Source organism: Chrysemys picta, chromosome 19 (genome assembly GCF_011386835.1).
Source record: "Chrysemys picta bellii isolate R12L10 chromosome 19, ASM1138683v2, whole genome shotgun sequence".
Lineage (NCBI taxonomy): Eukaryota > Metazoa > Chordata > Testudines > Emydidae > Chrysemys > Chrysemys picta.
In genome coordinates, this window is record NC_088809.1 from 2444838 (window position 1) to 2470790 (window position 25953).

The window sequence follows — 25953 nt, forward strand, 5'->3', positions numbered from 1 at the left end:
GTAGTCCACGAAAGCTTATGCTCTAATAAATTTGTTAGTCTCTAAGGTGCCACAAGTACTCCTGTTCTTTTTGCGGATACAGACTAACACGGCTGCTACTCTGAAACTTTTCATCAATAAACACTTCTAAAAAAACCAGTGTGTTAAGATTCTGCTAGCAGCTGAGTAAAGATCCAGAGAAAAAGTATACAGTCATCTTTGAGCATCTTGCTTTACCCACTGACTCCCCCCCCCCAACTCTTCTGTCGAATGAAGATAGACTTCCCTCCCCTTTTCTTTTAATGCAAGAAAATGTTAAAAGGTCAAATAAAACTGCATCATAAAAGGCAAGCTCTTGAGTTATTTAGAACCTACAACATGTAGTACTACAGATACGCACAAGACAACTTTGACGGCAAGCACAGTTCACCTGAAAGGATATTTTTAAAAAGCTAGAGTATGACTAAAGAAAATCTAGTAGCATCTGTCACTGCAAGTCTTTGCTGGAATCTGCATTAACTCCAGTGTCTCACTGCACACCCAGGAGCATTTGTATATTAGAGTTTAACAGTCTTCCAAAGACATTTTAATTTAAGAAGATGCAACACTAGCCAACTGTCCTCCTGCAAGAGAAGCATTTTGCTAGACTGGAATTAGTCTGTCTTATCGCAAAAGGTATGCAAGTCAGGGCACTAGGGAAGCAGGATCCCATCAGCCCCTCAAGAGCCTGGTGAGAGGGCCCCATCTAGAGTTAGTACATACCAATGTCCACATACAGAAAACAAACCAGGGCTTCTGTCCCATGCTAATGAATAACCTGCACAGTGCTTGAGTTTGGCTCTTGAGATAATCAATTTAATTTACTAAAATGTTGCCTCAACAGCTGCTAGAAATATCTTAATATGTTCAGCAAACAGTACAAATGCAGTCCCTTCATAGAGTGGAAAAACAAATGTAGTGATTAATCAATCACACTTAACATATGGATAATACATTGCTAAAGGAATTAACCCTGGATTAAAATCAAATATTGCATCCCATATGCTGAGACCAGCAATGTAAGAGATGCTTCACCAGGGACATTTCATTCGGAGGATAGTGTAAGGTGTCAGCAGCAACTCTCAAGTTAAGATTGCACGGAGATCTGCACTACAAACAGATTTCTGTGTTATTTCTATGAAAAGTTGTGTTGTAAAGATTGAAACATCAGCCCCATGGTCAAATCTCTCTCAACATCATGCTACAAGTCAGGACAGCACTATTCAAATGGCCTGTAGGAATTGAAATATGCTGTTCTACTATCCTACTTCCTTCAGGGTTAGGGAAACAGCCACATATTTCTTTGCCAAAGCGTTTCCCCAGCACGTCAGGGCTCCAAGCTAAATATTAGCAGAAACTGAAACATCAGCAAGAGATCCTCAGATGTATTGTGCACATGAGGCATAAGCGAGGAGTGGGGTGAAAGAAAAGCATCTGAATTTTGATTAACACTATTTTGGTGTCTCCAAATTGCAAGACACAGAAGGCTGTTAAAATATATATTAGCAACAAGGTAATGTTCTTCACTCTAGGTGGTGACTCTCAGGTATGTGAAGAATTTAAAATGCATGGAGTCCAAGCAGTGAGGGGTGCTGTTCTAAATTACTAAAATGCTGGAATAAGGTGTGTAAGTGTAAACATTGCTGTAAATAGCCCCCCATCCCCTGCAAGGCAAAGATTACAGTCTGCAGTTTTAGGGGTCTGTGTTTAGTTTTGCACTCAATAGCTGGTAACAGGATTATCGTCACACTGCCTGGGGTAATAGGGCTAAGGGGCAGTAAATAATAGTGGTGTAACAAACTGCTGATGTGGCAATGGGGTCTCACTATTTATCAGGAATAAATAAAAATGAGCAGAACACACACACACACACACACACACTTTGCCCAGCTTAAAGAAAGCAGTTCAAGTCTCTCCCACCACCTCCCAAAGCTAACTCAGACTGGCTTCCATTAGAGCCAGAGCTGATTATGAATATACCATGCAAAGCCTATGTTAAAATAACCTTGAGGGAGCCTGGTTAGGCATTCCAAAGTCAGGGAATGCCAGAGTTCGAGCTGCATGCACATAACACTAAGTTCTCTTCTCTTGAAACAATTCGCTGGAAAGAGTCCGACCTTATCTTCTATTCTGCAAGCAAAACATGAACAAAGTTACAAAATCTCCAAGCATCATGTTCAATCCTGAATCTGGATTTTGAGGATATCACGCTAGAACAAAAAGCCTTTACTCTGGCCTTCCTGCAGTCATAACATACGGAGGCCCCAATCCTGCAGGGAGCTCCATGCAGGCAGACCCTTGTGACTACATGGAGCCAGCAGTCCACCTGTTTGGTGCTCCTCGCATGAGCAAGGCCTCAATTAATGCATGTGTCAGCAGTCAAAATGTTAGGGTTGCTGCCATCTGAAGGAAGGATAAATTAGAACGATTAACAATGATTTAGAGGCATTTGGTGCAGATAGAGTTTGACACCTTGGAGGTGGGGAGGAGTTTCTTGCCGAGCTGTGGATTCTTGTCAGCGTGAGATGTCAACTTGAGGTATGGGTGTAAACTGATGTTAAAATATTTCCCACCCATGCCATGGCCTCTGGTGTGCCAGAGTGCTGCGTATCAGAGCAAACATCTATTGCGCTGTTATGTCCCTGCCCACACTTGTTTGTTGCCTCTCATCAGATGCTAAGATTGCAAGCAGTATGGGGCACAGACCGTCTTACTGCACGTGGATACGGTGCTTAGTGCAATAGGAGCCCGCTGGAAGCCCCCCACCCTTTTTTACACTTCTGAGGGATTCCAGGGGTGGGTTTTGCAATTAAAACGGCTACTACTTTAGAGCCGGCTCCTGTGCTAGGGCTCTTCCGCAGGGGGCCCAAGGCCTGCCCAGCGTCCCACAGCTCATGTCCCCTCTGCTGTGCCTGCAGGACTCACTCAGACCTGCTACAAGTAGGGGAGCTGTGGTGAGTGGCTGTAGGGAGCCTGTGGTGGCAGGCAGACATGAACGGGTTTTGCCTTGTGTAAGAACAAAACAAAACAGTGTCTGTGGGGACACCCTGCTAAGTTACAGTGAGAGTGGTTGAGTTGTGCAGACCATGTGAAAAGTCTCAGGGGGCACCTCTGTTGACGTCACTAGGCCTCACCCTAGGTAACTCGGGAGGGTGGAAGGCCACAAAGTGTCAATGAAGCCTTCCTGCACTAGGCCTAGATGAACCAAACTTCTTCCATGTTTAAACTCTAATCAACCTCAAAAGCCAGGTGCAATTGGAATATGTAAGCAACCAGTTATCTGTGTGCAATCTCCTGCTCACACCGGTATCAAGCGGTAATAATGAGGCCTGCATGTTTCTGGCTGAAGGGAAAAAGGACAAGATAACGGTTTAAAGAAGTTACTAACAAGCTAGACTTATAACTGCCAAGAATGACTTAACTGCTTAAATGTAATCGTTATTTTCTTAGTAACTTATCAGGGAAGGGAGGGGTAGAGGGGGACGAAGGGGGGGGGTGAGGCTTAACTGCAAAATGTATAAAAGAAAAAAAACTGTTTCTGTTAGTGTGCTTGATTTGAGATGTGCCTGTCTCCTAGCACCACTTTGGGATCCCAAATAAACTTTGTTTGCTTCTCCCCCCCTGGTGTGTTTATTGGCGCGAAGCACACCGGGCAACGAACGCCGCTGTTGCTGTCCTTGGACACTCTGTGCCGGCAACACCTCTGAACAATAGGATGTTATTGTGTGCATGAATTTCTGCCCAGGTCTGTTAACATCTATGGGATAGATAAGGCAGTGTAGGACCTAGACTCATTTTTCTTTCCACATAATATGGAATTAGGTAAAATTCTGAAGCTTCTGCTTTACAAAAATGCATTCCTCTGCAGAGCCGGATGAGTTACTGTACAGCCTGCTCACTCACCTTTAGCATGAGCATGGAACTATTGCTACTCTATAGTCACACATCTGTTTCCTGTGTCATTTATGAGAAGACACGAGTTAAAATCAAAACCACCACTGTGGCCTAGACGATTAGCTTTGGTGTCTAGCAGCAGCACCTCCTGCATCAATTAAGCATCAGCATGGCAGAGAAAGTTACAGAGGCAGCATGTTTGTCTTCTCCATGTTTGTAAGTAAGAGAACGCCAAGTTTTTCTCCACAGTGACATTTCAGAAAGGGTACTCTGACTGCCTTCTAGAGAGAACTGCATTCAGTCCTTCCCCACTAGAAGCATGCTTGTTCTCAATGCTGGACTTGAGATAAGAGTAGTGAATGATGTGAAGGAAGAGGAGCAATGCATCTCTCTGACAACACAACATTGGAACTTAACATTTCTTTTTAAATTGCACAAAGTATTAATCGCACTCCAAACTGTGCATGACGGACAGCAGTATTTGAGCTGCAGCTCACTTCCCTCCCACCTTCCCTCAAACCGTTTCAACAGCACAGTGCCCATGAGCAAACCACCGTGTGCAGTGCAGGATGGAGGGAAAGACCGGGCAGGAAGGAAACTCATTCAATTTAAAGCCTTCATTGTGAATCAAAGGCACATGACTCACCATGGCAATGGTCCTTATCTGTATAGACAGCAGCTATATTACAGAGTTAGGGGGATTTAACTCAGTAATTAGTAAGATGTCCTGATGCACACTGATTAAGGAATAGGTGCTATACAAAACTGTATTTCATCCTATATCATCTCATTAGGACCGATTCCATGTCCAAGTTTGGTTATCTCAGATGTCAGGAAACACACTTCCGGTTCTTACTCACAGTTTTGCAAGTAATGAGAGCGGGATACTAGGGTGATGAACGCCACAGAAATAACTGTAAAGTGAAATGTACTTAACTATTTGATCTAGTCAGTTGATGAAATCAGCATGATCAGGGTCGATAATATATGAACACCACTGAATAGTTCTGCAAAAGCTCTGCAAGCATTTTGCAAGACTAGTCCTGGATTAAATCAATCAATTGCATGAAACAGTGATAGACAGTCTCACAATGCAGATTTCAGAATGCTTAACCAAGGACATCAGAAGCATTAGCCCCATTTTACAGACAGGTAAATTGAGGCACAGAGCAGGGAAGTGACTTTCCCACGGTTATGCAGATGGCTAGTAGCAGAGCCAGGAACAGAACAGCTGCAGCTAATCTACTGTAGTCAGTCCCCTTGCGAAGAGCAAGTCGTGCTGGAAATAGGTTTATGTAGGGAATTAATGTTTGCTGAGCTGAACAAGTTACAAACTGCGGAGTTGTCTTCTCCTCCTATTACCCCCTTGAGGTGTGTACTTTGGTGTAGGTGGTGCCAGGGTGGAAGACTAACAGACAGTCTGCTAAGCCACTCATCGACTCCGCTCTAGGTCACTCTGCAGTTTTTCTAATGGAAGCATTTTCTATTTGTAAGTCAAGAGGTATATTGAAAGCAATGTTTAAGGAAATCAATTCTTTAGATAAACCTGGTTAAAATGACAAAGCTTCCTGGAGACTGCATTCCAAAACTAAATTCACACAGATGCCTCCAGCGCAAACCCTCTCTGGCCCATTCCCTTCAACGTGGAGAAGGCACCCTGAATAGCAGATGGCTGTAGTCTGGCAGCATGACGTTTACATTTTGCTTATTAAGGCAACACCACTGAGAGTTCCATTTTCATTTTCTAAAGTATGTATTTTAGGGAAAGGAATAACCTTAGGGGAATCGTTTCAGTATAGGTAAGGAGAATCACAAATCAGACATCCATAAAGACAACAGCAAGCATTAAACATCCAGTTTCTTAGTGTCTATTCTAGTATTGGAGTCTCGTATTAAAAGCAGCAAAAGGGAAGATAATGCATTTGGTACTTTTCCTCCAATACAGCTTATCCAAGTCAAGGCCACACTCTGCTTTCAGACGCCTCTCTCTCTCTCTCTCTCTCTCTCTCCTCTGTAAAGGTTCGTTTTTGTTGTCGTCACTAAAAGAAAACCAATACAAATTCTACAATCTCCTGTGTGCACAGAGCCAGAGATGAAGGGGAGACTCATTAGTAAAGCAAGCAGAAACAAGAAATAATAGTAGAAGCTGAGATCTTTAGAAGAAAGCTTGTCATTAAGCAAGTTTCAACACTTCCGTATCAGTCAGATAAACACTCCCATACTCCTTTTACAGACAGGTTGCTGCAGCAGAGTGCCGAGATGCGGCTGTGGAATTCCAGATGGAGGTACGCTAGCATACATTGTTGTGCGGCACTCGGGTTTAATGAGAAGCAGTGTGCAGAACGTGACCACCACCTGATTTCTGAAACACTCAGTGACAACTGCCCAGAGTCCTCACCAAAGCCCAAGTTCACGGTTCGCGTGCAGTTTTGAAGAGCAAGTCAATTTTTGAGCTACAGCGCATACGCACAAGCAGAGCATCGAGACAACGCCACTTAATGTCACCATTTAACTGAAAGCCCAGCCAAGTTTCACAAAAATATTTGCTTCAACTGCAGAGGGTAGGATTTCAGTTCTCAGGGTAATTTTTCCCATAAAACATTAAGAGTGCCTCTTAAATTAAAATGAAAATGTGCATGGAATCAGTGTGCTATTCGATACACTTTAAAACAAATATATGATCTGCAGTAGGTCTCAGTTTGACTTAATCAGCCCAAACTTCAATCAGCATTTCAGTCAGCTCCCCTTCCAATGCAGGGAACAGCCCTTCCCTGTGTCCCTACCCCACCCTTGGCAGCATCATGGGAGTATGCATCTTTCTGGCCCACACTTTAAATGAGCTCTTGGGACCAATTACTTTTGACCCCATGTGCGGCTCTCCGCAGAACAAAAGTTTATCCTTGTTTCAGAGGGCAACCTGCAATTCCTCGCCCAATACCAGTCTGAGTCCTAGTGGGAAAGCAAAGAGGAACAATGTAAAATTACAAGTATCAGAGGGGTAGCCGTGTTAGTCTGAACCTGTAAAAAGCAACAGAGGGTCCTGTGGCACCTTTGAGACTAACAGAAGTATTGGGAGCATAAGCTTTCGTGGGTAAGAACCTCACTTCTTCAGATGCAAGAAGTGCATCTGAAGACGTGAGGTTCTTACCCACGAAAGCTTATGCTCCCAATACTTCTGTTAGTCTTAAAGGTGCCACAGGACCCTCACTGCATTTAAGCTCTAGGTGAAAGCCTACCTAGCAAGGTTAAGTCCTTGTAGTTACCGTGAGTTAAGCCAAAAGAACAAAACCCTGATATTTTAAGTATCAGGGGGTAGCCGTGTTAGTCTGTATCTACAAAAACAACAAGGAGTCTGGTGGCACCTTAAAGACTAACAGATAAAGACTAAAGACTGTTAGTCTTTAAGGTGCCACCAGACTCCTGATATTTTAGACTCACTGGTTCCTTCTCCCTTCTCCACAGCACCCCCTCATCCCAGAGTTGTGTTACCCACGGTTGTCAGGGGTCACTGCTAGTTACACCCTTTGGTGATTTTGACATTTAGAGATGTAATCAGGCCAGAGTGTCACCTTTTGTACCACCGCATGGGTAAGGATTATTTCTCCAGATCAGCACCAACCAGGAGAAGGGTTCTTTGAGTGCTCCTTTGTTTAAATTGGAGCTTCGTGTCCCCACCTGCATTTCTAACTCTCAGACCAGATCAAGAGGTAATGGTATAGGCACCTTTTGACGTTACCAAATAAAGCGTCTTCCTCCAAACAACAGATTCTCCTCTGCTGAAGACAGCCCATTCACATAGCTATTCTTATTCCAGGCTGAAGTATTAGTCTTTCAGACTAGGTTATCACCCCACCCTCAGCAGTCTTTGTACTGCTATGCTTAATTGTTAGTGTATTCCAAGTACACCATTCCCTGTATCCTCTGAACATTTGTTTATAATCAGGGAGGATTTTTCTTGGGTGGTACCTTTCCCAAATCACAATCCTACACATCAAGCCTTTAGGACTAACTCAATCCCTTCTTCTGCCCCATTACAACCCCCACAAACACCCTTATATAAATAAAGCCAGTCTAGATTATAAAAACCCACTTCCCCATGGAACGGAGAGCAAGTGCAGGGGGTTATGCCCTGCTTGTGTGTTGGTGCCCGTTTCCCCCACCCTGCACTAGTTTATCTTTTCAGAGAGTCTAAGCTCTTTGGGGCAAGGACTAAGTCTTCATGAAGCTGAACAGGAGCTAGCACGGGGTTTATATTGCAGCAGTGCCCTCAGAACGGGTATTCTTACACACAGAGCGCAAGAGAAGTATGGCCCCCCTTGTTTCTGCAATGCTACTTCACAAAGCCTTGATTTGGGCTACTGCACGTAAAGAGTGTGATGTGAAACACCTGACAGCAGCACTGCACTCATGGACTCATCGGTAGTTCACGGTCAGTCTGACTATTCACAAAAACAGAACATTCTTTACAGGACAAATACATGAAAACGGGATCCTGAATGCAGACACTGAAGAGTGTTCTATTACATCACGTATCCTACCATTACTTGTAACATCCTCCAACGAGTAAAAATAACTTCCCCAGCTAATTCCCTCTCCTCCCCTCCCGCACTCTGCTGCTCAGAATCGAGATGAGCTTGGCTGTTGATTCTCATTTGCCGAGAACAAAGTACTAGAATGCAGCTGCTGGCAGTGTGGTCAAAGCTACTGCAAAGCCAGGAGGAGCAGAATAAAAGTAGATGTTCTCACACTGTCCCCACTTTCAATGGTGGCGCATTAATGTTTGGTTTTGGACACTTTTTCGGGGGGGGGGGGGAGGGAGGGTGGTACAGGTATGCAAGGGCAGGGGGTGGAAGATGAGCTATTTAAAGCTAAATGGACTTTTTCAGAAGATCAGGCTCAGACTTGACTATTTAAAAGCTTCCAGTAGGTGTGTTTTTAAGGGGTATCCAAAAATCAATGCAAGGCTGAAACAAGGTTCCTTGTTTTCTAGCAGCTCAAACCAATTCTGGATAGAGACATGGACAAGCATCCTGCACTTGTGTTCTGCAAACAGTTATTACCCCCAACATAAAAATTGATAACATAACCAACTGAAATAAGGTTGAGACTTTACTATGGAAGTCTAAATCATCCTAACAGATCAGACTAGTGTTTTCTCTAGTCTAGTATCCAGTCTTCAACAACAGCTGATGGCAGATGCTTCCAAGGAAGATCCAAGAAACCCAATTATAAAATAGTCTGCCCATCAGAGAAATTTCTTCCCTCTCCATTAGCTAGAAGTTGGCTTACACCCTGTTCCAAACATCAGACTTTTTAAGTCTTAACTAATATAAAACTGCAGTGTAGTGAGCCGGTGTGGCACTCCTCCGTCTCCGACAGGGCCGAGCTTCCTCCAACCCCAGCGTGGGCGGAGCCACCGGGTCCGGGGCCCGCCCCTCCGAGGTCACAGCCCCAACCCGGAAGTATAAAAGCCCGCCAGCAGAGCTCAGTGGAGCCCAGGCCGGCAGAGAGAACAGACGTCCTGGGCCGAGCTCCCACTTGGGAGACAGCCACAGGCCGCGAGCCGCCTGCTACCCCGCCGCGCCGGTCGAGCCTACCTCTTGCCAGCTACCCTGAGGAGGACTGGACAAACCTGTCCCAGGCCTGCTACCTCGAGGAGGACCGGACAAGCCTGCCCCGTGCCATCAACCCTGGGGGAGAGCCGCCGGACCTGCCCCCAAGCCCCGCACCTGAGGAACTGATGCTGCTGGACTGGTCCGAGCCCGGCGTCGCCAATGAGGTAGGCCCCGAGGGGGAACATGGAAGTAGCCCGGGGGTAGCCGACCCTGGTCAGGCTGCAGAGACTTGTGAGCCGATGTCAGTGTGTTTCGGTCAGGACACCCCACTGACCCGCAGTGGCAGTAACCGCTGCTAGGGCCCCGGGCTGGAACGCAGTGGAGTGGGTGGGCCTGCGTTCCCCCCTGCCACCCCGCTCACGGGTGGCAGGCTTCCCCCTCACCCAACGCTCAGGTAGGAACCTGGACCCCTTAACTGCTTGTCTGCTCAGCCCCTGCACCAGAGGGCCTGAGCTGTGACTGTTTGTGCCCCGCCCTGACCCAGGGCCTGGGCCTGCTTAAACTGTGGACTATTGCTCAGCCCCTGCACCAAAGGGCCTGAGCTAGCTGAGTGTTTGCTAAGCCCTGCCTGAGGGCCTGAGCGCCCTGAACTGGGGGTCACTCAGCCCCTGCGTAAAGGGGCCTGAGCTTTGACTGTCTGTGCTGTAGTGAGCCAGTGTGGCGCCCCTCCGTCCCGGAGGGTAGAGCCCCGGCGCGACCCAACTACATGCAGATATTCTCATTACCCACAAGCTGCCTGTTAAGATAGACCATGTTTGCCTCTGACATTCTTGTGGCAATAAGTTCCACAGGTTACCATGTGTCAAGTAAATAAAGCTGACAAAAGGAAATGATTTTGTAAGTTTTCTGGGATCGATGCACCTGAAAGGCAAATTGATCAGAATAAAATTTAAGGCACCAATTTAGAACCAAAACCTTTTTTTGGAGTTTCCACAAGAACAGCAGATCTGCTGTATCTGCAGAAAGCCAAGCCTCCATACTACTTAGTCAGAATTCTGTCCAGTTTGAGTTTTACATTTTACACCCAACAAGGAAGTTCCCAATTCATTATTAAATAACTGTTAGTATTTCACCAGTTGTGTTGCTTACAGATTATATATTACATCCAAAAAATTACAATGGAAGAACGTTAAGGCTGCAAAGGCAAAACTAAACAGTTAGGAAATGCCTTAATTAAGGTTGCCTGTGCACCATCCATTCCGTGCACTGAAAGAAGCAGGGGTCCTTGGGTGGGGAGGGGGAGTTATGTGATCATATAATTAAAGATCATGTATCATAATGCACACACACGAGAAGGTCAAATTAAGGTTGCATGGGCATCATTGATTCAAGCATTTTTTAAACTCTTAAGTGCTTCACTTTGCAAGTTTAATGTTCTTTTAACTTAAGACTTTTGGATGTTAAATATTTTATAATAATTCTATCACCAGAGCTCATAGGAAGTTGGATTTCTTCCAGGCATGTAATGGTGCCAGTTTACATATAATCTCCTAACATTAAAACCTAGAGTGCTTCCTAATCTTACCCATCTGGGAGCCCCTGGCAGGTCTCAGCAGCAGAGTCCTTAAATTCATCCTTTTTGAGGAGTTGCTTTTGTCTCCTCCTTTTAACATCAGGTGGCAGCATCTGTCCATTCACGTGTCAGGGATGAGTCTTGCTGGGCTTTGCTTTAGCATACACCAATGCTCTCGTCACACTCCACTGTTTCTCTAGACCCCCAATTCTTTCCTTTGGCTGCACAGCTTCATGGCCAAGGGAAATAGTTCTTGTAGCATTTCCAATCAATCGATCTTCCCTAACATGGCCAGAAGAAAGCGGACGATCCCGCAAGACTTTGACACTTTCTCGGCTCTTCACACTAATGACTGTTTCTTGGTGAGGTCTCGGAATTGAAAACTGAAGCAGTTTTCAAACTGATCTGTTTATCCACAGGTACTAGGAGCTATAATGCCAGCTTTCCCCCAGCCCACCCCTGTGACTCAACCAGGACCTTCCAAGAAGGAAAAAGGGCAGTTTCATCTTGAAGTGCAGCAGACATAGTCCAAGATGCCAACAAGGGAGGTGAATTAGTGTTTTGCATGTAGACACCCATCAAGGGGAAGTTAGTAAGAGAGTTTGTCCAGCCATAAATGAACTAGACAGTACTTACTTCAGAAGGCACAGACCCTGACTGCATTGGAACTAGGGTTCCAGGAGCTAGGAGTGCCATATTGTGTTACTGATTCCCAGGCTATCCCATCTATAGATGTGATTAATAAGAACTTTAATGAATTTTCCTTTCCTCATTCTCAATCTCCTTTTCATAGGAGGTTATAACCCTGGAAGAAGTGCAATGGAGCTGTCATCAGTGACAATATTAGCCCAGAAGTCCCTGTTCTCCTTGTTAAAGTAGCAACCAAATTCAGTTTCTACGTGTTCACGTTGAGGTTAAACAAAAGCAAATACTTGGCAAATTAGTATTTTTCTAGTTATCAGTAACCAAAGCAAGAAGAATCATGTGAATATTTATCCAACTCATACACACAACTCGAGCTATTTTATTGTGCAAATAAAGTGGTTCATGAAACAATGTAAAATATTTACTTTATACAATATTAACCTCCAATTCCAGTGCAGGGGGTTGATGGGATCACAGCTACAGACTAGTCATATTGTGTGGGTTTTGGATTCTGCAGATGACTGAAAGTTTAAAGTTCCCCATGCCATCCAATGTTTGCAACGGTAGCTAGAGTCTGCAGTTCCACGAAGCAAGCACACTGCTTGACAGGTGGGCTGGAGGGGAGAACTTTCAAATTCCCAAAAGCTCACCCCATATCCTTGGGTAACCACAGCAGGCCCCTTGGAGTGAGCCTGTCCCTGGGCCCGCCCAATTCACCCGACTGTCTGAAATGGCAGTTTAAAGAACAGGGGTTTCCAGCCCCTGGTGCTGCCCCCTTTCTGAACGCATGCACTGACTTCACTCTGAATTACATTCAAGCTTCCCCTCCTCACATCCAATCCCTACCAGCATTTCTATCCTTGCCTCTTGCACACTGAATACTTGGCCTTCAATTCCTCTCCTTGACCCTTCCCAGTTCTGCAGATACCATACACTACATCCTTGCTCAGAGTTTGGGATCAGGGATTTAACATTCAAAAGGGGAAACTATGATCAGTGGTTTCTAAGTGGTGTTTGGACCACCTGTGGCACTTACTAGTGGTTACAGAGCTGGCTGTTCAAATGGTATGTGTTTCTTTCCTACTGTTAAATTTTCCATGCAAGTGACTGGTGTAATCGCTGCCACGGGGATGCTGGATTGCTAGTGGAAAGGGAGATGGTCCACACAGATGCAAAGGGGAAAAGCTGTGGATCCATGAGACACACTGAGATGTGGCTCAGGCTATATAAGAGCTTGGGAACCTCTGCAGTGGATAACAGCATCTACCTTCTCAGGTATCAGGGGGTAGCAGTGTTAGTCTGTATCTACAAAAACAACAAGGAGTCTGGTGGCACCTTAAAGACTAACAGATTTATTTGGGCATAAGCTTTCGTGAGTAAAAACCTCACTTCTTCGGATGCATAGGATGCATACCTTCTCAGATATCTCTACTGGATACACCAAGCCGCAGATAACTTTTATCCTGATGGAAGGGGTATCAAGCCACCCCACCTACAGTTACAGCAACATGCCTCCAAGTCCCTGACCCGGAAAGATGGCTGCTACAGCAAGGAGCAAGAAGGAAGCATGATTAAGGTTTGCGGAGCATTAGAAGTCAGTATATCATTTTTGGAGGTCACTCAAATACAGCGCAATAAGGATCAGCACCCAGCAGTGTCTTGCAGCACAGAGTATCACACTGCACTCTTCTGTCCCAGACCTACAGCAAGAAAGGTCAAAGGCACACACATGCAAGGAAGTCTACATACCAGTCCACACCCGCGCTCCGCCCCACTAAGTAGCAATTACACATTTCTGCTGATGGGGGTTGTAATTTACAGCAAGAGACCTGGAGTCGATTTTTTTTAAATTTAACAGCATGGCTGCAGAATTATGCAGTTGTTCCCATATACAAACTTTCAGTACAAAGGACCTAATTCAGTTTAGCCTCAAGGCAAGTAATTACAACCCATAAACCGTTATTAACCATAAGTAAGGCTGCGTGTCTGTCACAGAAGTCACAGATTCCGTGACTTTCCGTGACCTCTGCAGCGGCTGGCTCCGGGGCTGCCCAAGCAGATCAGGCAGACCCCAGGCTAGCCGCACCAGTCGCTGCTAAGGCAGTTTGGGTGTGGGAGGGGGCTCAGATCTGGGGCAGGGGTACAGGGTAGTGCTTACCTTAGGGGGGCTCCTTGGAAGCAGCCGGCATGTCCCTGCAGCTCCTAGGCGGAGGGGCCAGGGGGCTCCATGCGCTGCCCGTGCTCACAGGCACCACCCCTGCCACTCCTATTGGTTCCCGGCCAATAGGAGCTGCGGAGCTGGAACCCCCCTGGCCTAGAAGCTGTAGGGACACGCCGAGCTGGGTAGGGAGCCTACCAGCCTCGCCAACCCTCCCCCACCCCCAGCAGGGGTCCTGGGCCATGCGCCAGCACCCACCTTCCTCCCAGCACCTGCAGGGGTTCCAGGCCATCCCCTGAGAGCACCCCCAGCCCAAGTTTTAGTGAGGGGTATATAATACAAGTCATGGACAGGTCACGGGCCGTGAATTTTTGTTTACTGTCTGTGACCTGTCCATGACTTTTACTAAAAATACCCATGACTAAAATGTAGCCTTAACCATAAGCTCCTGCATTAAATTGTGGGCTTCCACTCCCCAAATGAAGGGAGTCAACACTGAAACCTTGAAGCATCGTGGCTACCTGGAACCATCACCACAGCACTAACCAGAAATGTTTCCCCTGGAAGGGACTATTTTACCTGAATCCCCAGAAAGTGCAGAGCATGCCAGGACACATACTGAAATTGTGTTTTCTTCATTGCATTTTATTAATAGGCTTAAAATTAGGACTAAATAGATGTTTTCTCCTGACACTTCTGGGAAGAGACATATGACCCCCACGGGGCACAGAACTATCCATATGCAAATAGACAGTCTGACGGAGTGACATGCAAAGCAGGTTCACAGGGCTCCTCTGAGTGCTTAGAAGATGATGGCATATGCCTGAGGCTTTTATTAATTCAGTGTTGTATGCAGTGGTTATTATGCAGGAAAAAAGAATGCTAACCTATTTCCAAACGCTGCACTTGATCAACTATTTTTGTCCCAATGATTATATAAATGATACTTCATGACTAGGAGGGACATGCAGGTGGTTTCTCTCCTGTACTTCAAAGGGATCTGACAGTATATGTGAGAGGACAGCCTGACAAAGGATCACATGCAGAGAGCAGGATGATGCCTGGAAGCCTGGCCTGTCAGCAAATGAAAGATGCAGAGCACACAAGAAAAGTTAATATACCACCAGTTGGTGTAACACTTATAAACAAGACCCAACACTCACCTAAAAACAGGACTGTAGCAATGCAAAATTCATAGCTGTGCTAGGCTGCAGGCCAGAGAGATCGATAAAATAGACACGGAAAATAAAGGGAGCTGGAGTCAAAGTGCACTTCAGCTAGATTCGAGTCTGTGATAGTTTGATGGCCTTTTATTGTACAGTCACCGAAGATTAATTGGTCAGGGGAAGATCATCATGAAGGTAACTGTTGAGGCAGAATGGAGCAGCCAAATTACTTTCCCATTCCCTTTCTAAACAATTCATGGATTTCAACTGGTTTGGAGGGGACAATTTTGGTCCCACTGGCCAAAGGCAAAGGTGACGCCCCATGACTGAAGAGAGAAAGACAGGATTAAGTGGCGACTGGGGAAGCCTGGCCTCGGCATGGTGTACGATCAGGAACTTTGGGGCACACCACTCTGACCTACAGACATGGCCAGCAGTTAGAAGCTGAAGAATCAGACTGGTCCACTGTCTCTGGGGAGGGGAGAGACTGGGAAGGAAAGATCTGAGTAATTTGAAGATGGGAGAAGGGAAAATACGTTTCAAGTTGGTTAAAATTCAACAAGTAGTCTCAGTCCGCTGGAGCATGTTTTCACAAATGAGCAAAAAAGTGAACTATTTGCTTTCTCTCTCTATTAACTTGCACCCCCTCCCATAGAACATTAGACAACTATTTGCTTTGCAGCCACACAGGAGTTTGCTCTAATCTCCTGGTCATCACTGCAAATATATATATATATATATATATATATATATATATATATATATATATATACACGGATATTGTAGCTAAATCTTTGATAATTTTTATATGACTTTACATTGTGCCTCTTTATATAACCTTGTGGTGGGTTTACCCACGTGTGACCTCTTTTCATGGGACTTTGTATCAAAGCCTCATTTAGAAACTTTGCATTGCCCTTGGTATAATATTATAGCCCCTAAGGATAGAATAAGATAGAAGAAAATTTTCTTTTTGCTAGCAGTAGAACAAGAGCTCTCCCCCCACACACACTCTTAATCAATTGCCCTGTTGAATGAATGAGGTGTGGATGAGCAAAGCATGAAAGGCAGCACCTCCAGACAGCCTCAACTGTTGGAGAGGGGCTGGGAGCCAGAGGACAATAAAACGTGTCAAGTGGGCTCATTAAAGACAAGCAGACATACCGACGGCCTCGGGGGTTAGAAGCAAGCACCTTCTTTTGGAAACACCCTCTTTGCAGCATTGGGACAACACTCAAAAGAAAGTATCAGGGGGTAGCCGTGTTAGTCTGTATCTACAAAAACAACAAGGAGTCTGGTGGCACCTTAAAGACTAACAGATATATTTGGGCATCTGTTAGGGTGCCATCCGAAGAAGTGAGGTTTTTACTCACGAAAGCTTATGCCCAAATAAATCTGTTAGTCTTTAAGGTGCCACCAGACTCCTTGTTGTTTTTGCTGCTATAAAAGTGAGGTGTCTTGCAGAGGACCCCGGGTCTCGTCTTGTCAACATGGGAGCATCGATCCGGATCAGCAGAAGCCCGGCTCCACCCCCTCCCCCATCTAACTCACCTGGCCAGTGAAGTTAAGGGGAGCAACTAATTGGTAACAACAAGACGGAGTGTGTTTGTGTGTAAGTGTAATATATTATATGCATATGATAGTGTTAATAAATACATGTATTACTAATAAATGTGGCGTTTTGCCTTATTCCCCCTGAAAAGATCCTGTGCAGTACTTTAAGTTCAACAATATTTAGGAGTTTCGTATTTATTTTGAAAATTGTGCTCTTAAGGCAGAGGTCCCCAAACTGTGGGGTGTGCCCCCTGGGGGGGGGGGCAGAGGAACATTCAGGGGGATGCAGCTGGGGCCGGGGCCAGGGCCAGCCACCACAGGGGTCAGGGAGGGAGTGCCACCTAGATTCACTCCTGGACCCAGCCCCAGGACCCCAGCTACCGGCCTGAGCCCCCTTACTCCTGTCCACAGCTGCTCCCCCCACTCTGAGCCGTGGCCCCGCTCCAGGCCCTGGGGGGGGTGGGATGCAGACAGAGGTAAGTGGGGCACAACCCTGAAAAGTTTGGGGACCACTATCTTAAGGACTTGGAGTTAAGGCAGGTCACCAAGAGGTGACACCTTGGAGGCTGAAAGGATCATATCTCCCTGTCTGGCCACTGGCCTCCAGCTCTATGCCTATTTGCATACTGAGTCAGGTGTGAAGGGAGGGACTGTGAAATCTACAAGAAGGGGGTGTCCGGTATATGAATAAGAACAAAGGATTGGTCTGGTATATCTTGGAATGCAAAGAGACATACTGAATCCTTCACGGAGTGCTTGTCTCATGAAAGGAGGGCCACAGCCAGCCTGGCGGTAAAGGACGTGGGGTGAGCAATATTCTACAGGACATGAGAATATCTTGTTCATTCAATCTAGGCTCTAGGGTGCATGGAACAGTTTGTTTCCGATACTTTGACCTGCTACAGCCAGAATCTCTGGGCTTTGTTAAATAGACAAGGTTATTGTGAAATAAGTTTAAGTGCTGAGGGTTAAACGTAGCAGTGATCTGAGATGGGACTGGTAAGCTGCAGTACCGGGTTTCTTTGGATGCAGCAAATCTGTGAGAGTCCTGTGGACCATGGGCTGGACACTCTAGGGAGCCACTCAGATGGCTCGAGGGTTGGGATGTGCCTATTGCCAATTTGCAGAGTGACAACAGGGCCTGCGAGGCCTAGAGGGCAGGATGTGTTGCGTGTGGCCAGTGGAGCTGGGGAGCTGACCACAGCAGGCACAGACAGGGTTTCCTCCTGCTAAGGGCAGGTGGTAGCAAGATGCCTCACAACCTCTGAGGAGCACCACAGCCTGCTCAGACTTAGAGTCTAAACAGCGCAGAGAAAACGAAAATGTTAAGTGAATCTCCATATGTGCTTATACCCAATATTTAAACTACAGCTTGTATAGGTGAAGAATTAAGTGTTAAAAAAAAAAATCCCTGTTAATTACCTAATAGCATTTATTAAAATAGGAAAGGATTAACTTCTTATGCCTGAAACCAACTTCCCGCTGTAATGAAAACGCTTTCAAGTAGAATTTCCCCACATTTTCATGCTGGAGTCAGTGGGCGATGTTGAGGCATGCTTGGGCAGAGGACGCTAGCCTGAGGCTGGTGCAATCATGACTTTGCATGAGGTAAGGCAAGGCATGGCATGTTCTTCCTGAAAGAAGCCATTTAAACCAAACCCACTGCAGGAGCAGAGTCAGAGATAAAAGTCAGGGCCTGGGGAGGTAAGTTAGGAGGATTGCATCAGCTCTGCCTCATCCCCAGGAAAGCTGCACCAACTGGGCCCTGCTCAGACCAGCAGTCAGAAATTCCATTAATAGATGCCTTTAAAGAGTTAATTCTAAATACAGCTGATAATTAAGGCTGGATTTAACTCAGCCCATTTGTAACTGCAAGCTGCCATCTAGTAGCAGGCTGCAGACACGATAGGCTACTTACTGCCGCCCGGAAGCAGCATTTCAGCTTTCTAAGAAAGGGTCTTGGCCGCCGTTAGCTTCCCTACCACCAGCAACAGGAAGTCTCAGAGCGGAGGTCACCACGTCAACAGTGGGGTGCCATTTCCTGTCCTAGAGAAGTATTTTAAATATGCATAAAATGTTATCTCTGAACTCAACTTAAAACGAAGGCCCTAACTAGGCCACAGCAATTGAGCGGACACAAAAATCCCACACTCCTGCCAAGCCCAAGTGCATGAGTGAGGCTCCAAAGAGCCATGAGATTTTAATAAATAAATTGGGTTTGTTATTTGTGTTAGGCTTTTGAGCCTTCAGGCTTCATGATTTTCAAGCTCTTCTCCACAGTCAAAGCTAGAGAGACTTCTTAATGAGAGCAAAGATCTCATGTAGGTGCCCGACTCTAGGAGCTGAGGGTCTACGGGGGAAAAAGCCACCCAACGACACAGGACTTATAAGATCATGAGAAGTGGCAAGACGAATGAGAGTGGAAGCTGCAAAAGCCTGTTAGTCACCTCAGGGTCATGAGCCCATCCTGAAGCAGGAGTGTTATTCACAGCTTTATAAGCAACTGGACTAGCTCCTTCCCCCCCTTGTTACCTATTCCTACGAACATATTCAAAAACCGAACACTAGGAAAGTTTCTCTGTGCCTTACCTGAAAATGTCCTTTCTTGGAATAATGAGGCCACAGCTCCAGGACATCGGATCTCTGCTCTAAGCCAGCCTTGGAGGCAGACCAAGCCCGATAATCAGGGCAGGGAAGGTGTGGCTCTGCCTGAGACCCACCCACTGCCTAGGAAATCTCTCGCCAGGCTAGATCAACTCTGCTCCCATACCCAGACTCCCCTCACGTGCTGATCCTTGAGATCACATTGGGTTGCTCTCAGCTTTGGCCACTTTCTGCTGTTCTCACTCTAGTTTGGAGCAGATCCCTTGCACAGTCCTTGACCCTCTGTGAGCAACCCATCCCACCAGGCTGGCACTCTGGTGTGGATCACGGAGTGGGAACCGGACTTTAATCTGCTCCAACTCATTCACTGTCTGAAGGACCCTCCCGGGGGAAGAGCTGAGAGGAGAAGTTGAAGCTCACTAGCTGTCTCACGCAAGCACGTCCACACAGGAGATCACTGATCCCAGAAGATAGAAGCATCTGCATGGGAACTTCCCTGGGGAGGCTGACTACTCCAGTAAGATCTCAGTTTCTCTCATCTTTCCTACAATAAGGAACTTTGGAGAGGACAGTTGCCATCTCCACTCAAGGGGAATCCACTGAGACTTAACTGACTCGTTCGCAAAGCCACGGTTCTGCACCATCTGTCTGTGGGGTACTGTCTATGGCAAGGCGGAGGCTCTGATCAGGTGGTCACCCAGGTAGACATGACCTCTTCCACACTTCCATCAACACTCAAGGGGCTGTTGCTAAACAGAGCAGGAGGACCATACTGGCAGCAGTGTGCTTTGAAAGCAAAGTACCCATGAGACAGTCAAATCGGGATCTAGAAATAAGCAGCCTTCAAGTCTACTGATGTCATGCAGTTCCCATCACTGATGGCTCCCTACGTGGACTTTAATGTCCACATCTTTAATTCGGATTTCTCCATGGAACTGTTGAGATACTTGGGGTCGAGAGCTGCTCTGTAGCCTTCTGCCTTTCTTTGGACTAGGAACAATATGGAGTAAAGGCTTAGTTTCCGCCGTAGAGGAGAGACAGGTTCTATTGCTCCCGTCTGTAGGAGATCTAGGGAGGCTCTCTGCATGCACAGCAATTTTTCTTCCTCAGGGAGAAGCCCTCTGGCAGTGTGATTTTTAATAGGTTGAGACACAGCCTATTTGCAATGCTGTCCACCCATGTTAGCACTGCTTGTGAAAGCCTGGGGCAGCACTTAGGGTGCCAGATGACAGTTCTTATTTGTCCGTTTATTTTTGTTGGCCTGATGCCCCCCCGATAGTTTCCATGTCCTAAAGGAGGAAGATGAAATAATACCTGCCTGGGTGTGGCTGCATGTGAAGGGCCTGCATAGTTAGGAGGCCACTGTGTCAGGTGGAAGTCTCCCACTTAGAGAGACAGTTTCCCACCACCAGGCCAAAGAGCCACATTTATTGTTGTATTTTGGCTGGTGCACACCAAGTAACCTTCTGGGCTTACAGAATGGGGGCTGTGGGGAGGAAAAGTGTGTGTTGGGGGGGGGGGGGGGGGGGGGAGGAGGGGAAATGGACCAAAATACCCCTTACTGCCTTGCTGATTTTACCACATCTGGGCTGCTGTCCCTCTCCCCACTTCATAGCCATCTGCTGGGGGAGGAGATGGAGGGGGTGGCAAGACACGACGACCTGCAGCAGAAGCTTGGCGCAATAACCTGGACATTCGGGCCTGGTGACGCGCAGCAGCAGCTGGCTAGGACAGCCCAATAGTTAGGGCATGGTGCAGCAGCTGAGGGTGGCAACTTGATACTTTCCCATTCGTTTGGATGGGCCAGGAAATCCCCATCCCAGTATTGCACCCTCCCAGGACGCATGAGAAGAGACACCACTACAGCTTGTGAAGGGCAGCTGCAGACCTGTAGTTTATAAGACTCAGTACATTTGTTTTGAAGATATTTGGAGTACTGGCCTCCCTTCCCGAGCAGGGAGGATTCCTGTTGTGGGGCTGGGTGTGCAAACACCCCTCGAGGAATTCTCTCTGCTTAAGCCTGGTCTTTTCTGCCCTGATTTGCCAGGATGCACTGAGGGTGATCAGGGGAACCAGGCGCAGAGGCGGATCTGCCCTGCTGCACGCTGTAGATTCACGCAGCTTGAGGGAAACAGGTTTCGCTTTGTACCTTAGAGTGACTCCTAGATGAATCCCCCGAATCAGACTCTTCTGAATTGGATGAGGACCGGGGCTCTCTTCCCTTAGTATTCTATGTTGGGGTGACTAGAAGGGTCTGAATGCCTGACACCCCTCTGGCCGTGGCTTGGACACAGGCTGACCCGGCCCCAGTGGCACCAGGTTACGAGGGAGCCCTTGGCTTGTGGGCTGCAGTGGAGGGGAGGTGGGCTGACACTGCTGGCAGGGAAGAAGGCTGCAGGGCTTAGGCAGGCAACAAGGGCTGCACTGCAAGGCTCAGTGGGGGGAGATGAGCAGGGAACCAGGTGCTGAGCACGGGTTGCACAATGGAGGGGTTGGGCCCCAGGGCCCCCCCCATCAGGCTCTTCCCACACTGGATCCCTGCAGGAGCGTCTGACCCTTTGGTACTAGACCTCAGCCTACGCTCAGCCCGCACAGACATGGAGGCAGGGGAAGAGGAGGGAACTGGTGCCAGGCCTGGGGAACTTTTGCTGCTGAAGTGCTGCCTCTGCTTTCTGGGAGCTCTCTTGCTCAGGGCAGGAGGTTGCAGAAAATACTGCCCCGACCTGAGCCCTGAGAGGAGCCGGGGTCTCTGCAGACTAGGCTCAGGTCTCCAGGTGGTCAGCCTGCCGGGACGTGCAGGAGACAGTACCTGGCTTTCCCTCTCTCATCCTTCCCCACCATCCTGCACTGCATGTGCAGGAGCATAGGGCAGGGACAGCCCAGCGAGGGAGAGGAGAAAGGGGGACCCCTTCTTCTGCTGATAAAAGTCTCCAAGCTGTCAGGATCTGCCTTTAAGCTTTTTCTTCTTTAAGTTTGCTCTGCAGCAAGGGAGAAGGGGGGCAACAGCGCTGCCTGCCTGCAGCTGAAGAGGCAGCAAAAAGCTGGCAGTCTCTCAGGAGGTGGAGCCATATCTCCCTTGCCCCACTGACCCATGGGATCCACCTCCAAGGCTGTGCAGAGCCAAGACCTCAATGCCATGGAATTGTGGACCTCATAACCAGACAGGATCACAACAGCCAAAAAGAATCATTGTACCTCCTTCCTTTGTTCCATTTGAAGATGGTAATTCTCTACAACAAAATCCGACACAAAGGAGAGACCCGACCGAGAGAACATTTCAGTGAGACAGTTCTGTTGCTGTTGGACAAGTCACCTAGTTACAGGCAGCAGCTACGTTCAAAGTATTTGAAGTGATCCAACTTTGAAGTAAAAACAGCTGAACTTTTTGAAATTGTGGAAAAGTTACCATTGTTAAGTCTGAGTGGCCAACGGAGGTCCGAGAGGTCACCAGCTCATCACACACAGAATCATAGAATCTCAGGGTTGGAAGGGACCTCAGGAGGTTCTAGTCCAACCCCCTGCTCAAAGCAGGACCAACCCCAACACTGTTTAATGCACGTAGCTCTAGTGCGCTGGTTTTGTTAAGGTAAGAGTTTGGTGGCAGGTGCCGTTTTCTGTTTGAAATGACTAGACTTGGTATTGACAGGAATTAATACCGACTTCCCAAAAGAACCCTTAGAAGAAAAACAGGATTACAGCTCATTTGGCTCTCACGCTATTCTTGGACAGGAGCAGAGGATGATGCCTGGATAGGTCTGAGGACATACGTGCGCAAGAGGAACACCCACCATGTACATACCCAGTGAAATAGGCAGAGGACAAAAAGATACTTTGATACCTCCTTACCATGTATTCAATACTCAAAGTACACTCACCTGCAAAAAAGTGAGCACACCTGTCCTACTTTTCGAATTTTAATATTTGAAAGACATGCCCGGTTCGTTAAATGTGTAATCTGATTTCACTCAATTTAATAAAATCATGGAAAACAGCATGTCATGGGTAGTCAGTGATCCCATATTACAGGGTGAGTAATACCCTTTTAAATGGAGAGATCTGATTACATTACTGTTTCTCTAAACAAACACTCCCTGTTGTAATGATTGTTGTCTCCCATGTCTACATGGCAAAGGGTTGTAAACTTGTGAGAACCTCCTAAATAAATCAACAGTGTAAATGATGGCTGGGCTTACAGGCATGAAGTAACCCAGTCGCTTCAGCTTGTGGGACAGTTGATCAGTGGCCAAGAGACATGGCAGGAATATCTGGAGATGAAGGAGTAGGAGAACTGAAGGGTGCTAACGGGAGGACGAAGTCAGATTCTGTGATGCTGTCCCGTAAACAGATTAACCTGCTGTCACCCAACATTAGTAAGAGGGGCGGAGTGGCTGTGGCCCAGGTTTTGACCAGAGGCCCACGGCTGGCAGAGCAAGGCCACTGCGCCCTGGAGCTCTCAGTATCCCCGTGTCACGGGTGATGGGCCAATCCTGAGGACCCGAGCAACTGCCACGCCTGGGAGCTGGAGGTGCTCAGCATCACAGGACTTGGCAATGGATGCTTCGCCCACAGCTGCACAGGCTCTTCCCAGCTGTTCCCCATGTAGTGGTGGGCAAAGCCCCCCTCCCCAGAGGCAGGGATTTTTCCCTCCCAGGAAGCCTTCCTGTACCCTTCTGACCCGCCACAGAGCCATTTCCTCTGCTGCAGTGGCCCCTTTGCTGGGGATGCCATCTAGGCTGGGGTTAGCGGACATTAGCTTTCCAGAAAGGTCAGGATGATCCATCTGGGTTGGACTAGCAAGAGCTAGAAAGTGGGAAGGGGCTGCGGGAACAGGGGGAGAGAACAGCATTGCAGTCACCATGGAAACCATCCTTCACTACTGCTGCAAGCGCTAAGTGACACTCTTACCTTCTGGGCTGGGACCGGCACTCTTCCTCCCCGCTGTCCGCCTCCTGCATGCACAGAGGAGAAAAAACAGGACCAGTTAAAATACTAACCCATTCATAAAACTGCGGACTATTGCACTTCACTAGCTTGGACGGTGTCTGTGGGCAGAGGGGGTTTCTTTTTTATTACCCCTGTACATCTCTCTTCCTGCTGCTGCATAGGCACTTACTTTCTGAAAGCCTTTAAATAAAACACATGGGAATCATTTTGCATACGCAGAATTTAACATGCTGCCGCATGGCCTTCCAACGACCTCTGCCAAGCAAAGGGCACCAACAGGCAAGCACTTACGTTGCTCTTGGGGGAAAAATCCTAGTGTCTGACAGCGAGAAGCTCAGAATCAAAAAAGGTGAACCCAGAACGGGGCTGGGTAAGTGCAGACGAACTAGAAAGTGGAAATTTGACATGGTACACTGCTTCTGATGCAAAATTAATAGGCATAATTTCTAACATGCTGTGGAATTTTACTAGGGTTTTCTATTAGAGCCTGAAGCAATAGTTCAGCAGAAAAATCTCAAGGTGATTAATTCCACTTCATAGCAGATTAAAATGGACATTTGCAGGCAGAACTGGGGGAGGGGTGTAGAATTTGCTTTAGCAGTGAAAATAATAAAATCAAGCTTGGTCAATGTAGTTCTGTGTTGGCTGGAAAGCATTTTAAAGCACAAGCAACATTCTAAGTTGGCACAAAAAGGTCTTCAAGGAAACCAAAGCTCAGCACCTGGTAACAGGAGATACAGGCAATGCTACACTTTCAAGTTTACGCCCAGGTCACTTGGGGGCTTTCGGCTGCGATTTTATTGAATCATAGAAGCATAGGACTGGAAGGGACTTCATAGGTCATCTAGTCCAGTCCCCTGCACTCAAGGCAGGACTACGTAATAACTAGACCATCCCTGACAGGTGTTTGTTTGACCTGTTCTTAAAAACCTCCAATGACAGATTCCACAATCTCCCTAGGCAATTTTTCCCCAGGGCTTATCCACCTTGAGAGTTTTTCCTCATGTCCAACCTAAACCGCTCTTGCTGCAATTTAAGCCCATTGCTTCTTATCCTATCCTCAGAGGTTAAGGAGAACAAATTTTTCAGTGTCAGATTCCAAGCAGGGTCACACCTTCCATTATTTGGGAGGGAGACCTCCAAAGAGCACACAGGTGCTATAGGTAGTGGTGTTGGCAATTCAATATGTGGCACCTTTCTTTCTTTCAAGCCAGCACTGCCTCAGTGCAGTGCTATGGAGTGTTTTTGCCATCTTTCAGGCAAGAGGTAAAACCCAAGGTCCTCCAGGTGCAGGTTTTTTCTCTGGGGGTTGAACATTAGCATGATATACTGACCGAACCCCAGTGCAGACAGTTACTTCATTCTACCATGGATTTTTAATTAGATCCCGGATTCTTCCTCACTGTTAGACTGGTGTATAGTGTTACAGTCTACTGTCATAACAGCTGCTCCATTCCACCCAGGAGGAGGAAGGGGTATCTAGCACTTTTAAAGGAGCATCCACAGAGGAGCTTATGTGGTGGGAAGAAGGCTATCAGCAGGAAGGGACCATCTTTTGCACAGCTGGAGTGAACAATCAGAAAGTGCCCATTATATGTCTATAAAGCGCCCACACTAGGCTTTCCCCTACAGCATTGCATTACATCTAGATACCTTTGTTAGAACATTGGAGCCATTCTATCACCACAATTCCGAGTGACCGCACCTGCCGCATGGGGGGAGTAGAGCTGAATCCCAAAGACTCTGTATGCTGCTTGCCAGTGAACCCTACACAGAGACAGAGGCTTTGCCAGCTACAGAACTATTCTAGTTTTCCTTCTACATCTTTCATCTGCTACAGCT

General features: G+C 47.1%; 1 protein-coding gene across 2 annotated transcripts in view; it reads right to left on the bottom strand.

Annotated features, from left to right (window-relative positions):
* Positions 1 to 25953, bottom strand: part of SSH2 (slingshot protein phosphatase 2) — a 142113-nt gene that overhangs the window by 67494 nt on the left and 48666 nt on the right. For both annotated transcript variants that reach the window (XM_042857971.2, XM_005298232.4), the window contains exon 2: positions 24073 to 24116. In XM_042857971.2, coding sequence (XP_042713905.2) covers positions 24073 to 24116 — 44 coding nt within the window. The remainder of the gene's footprint in view (positions 1 to 24072; positions 24117 to 25953) is intronic.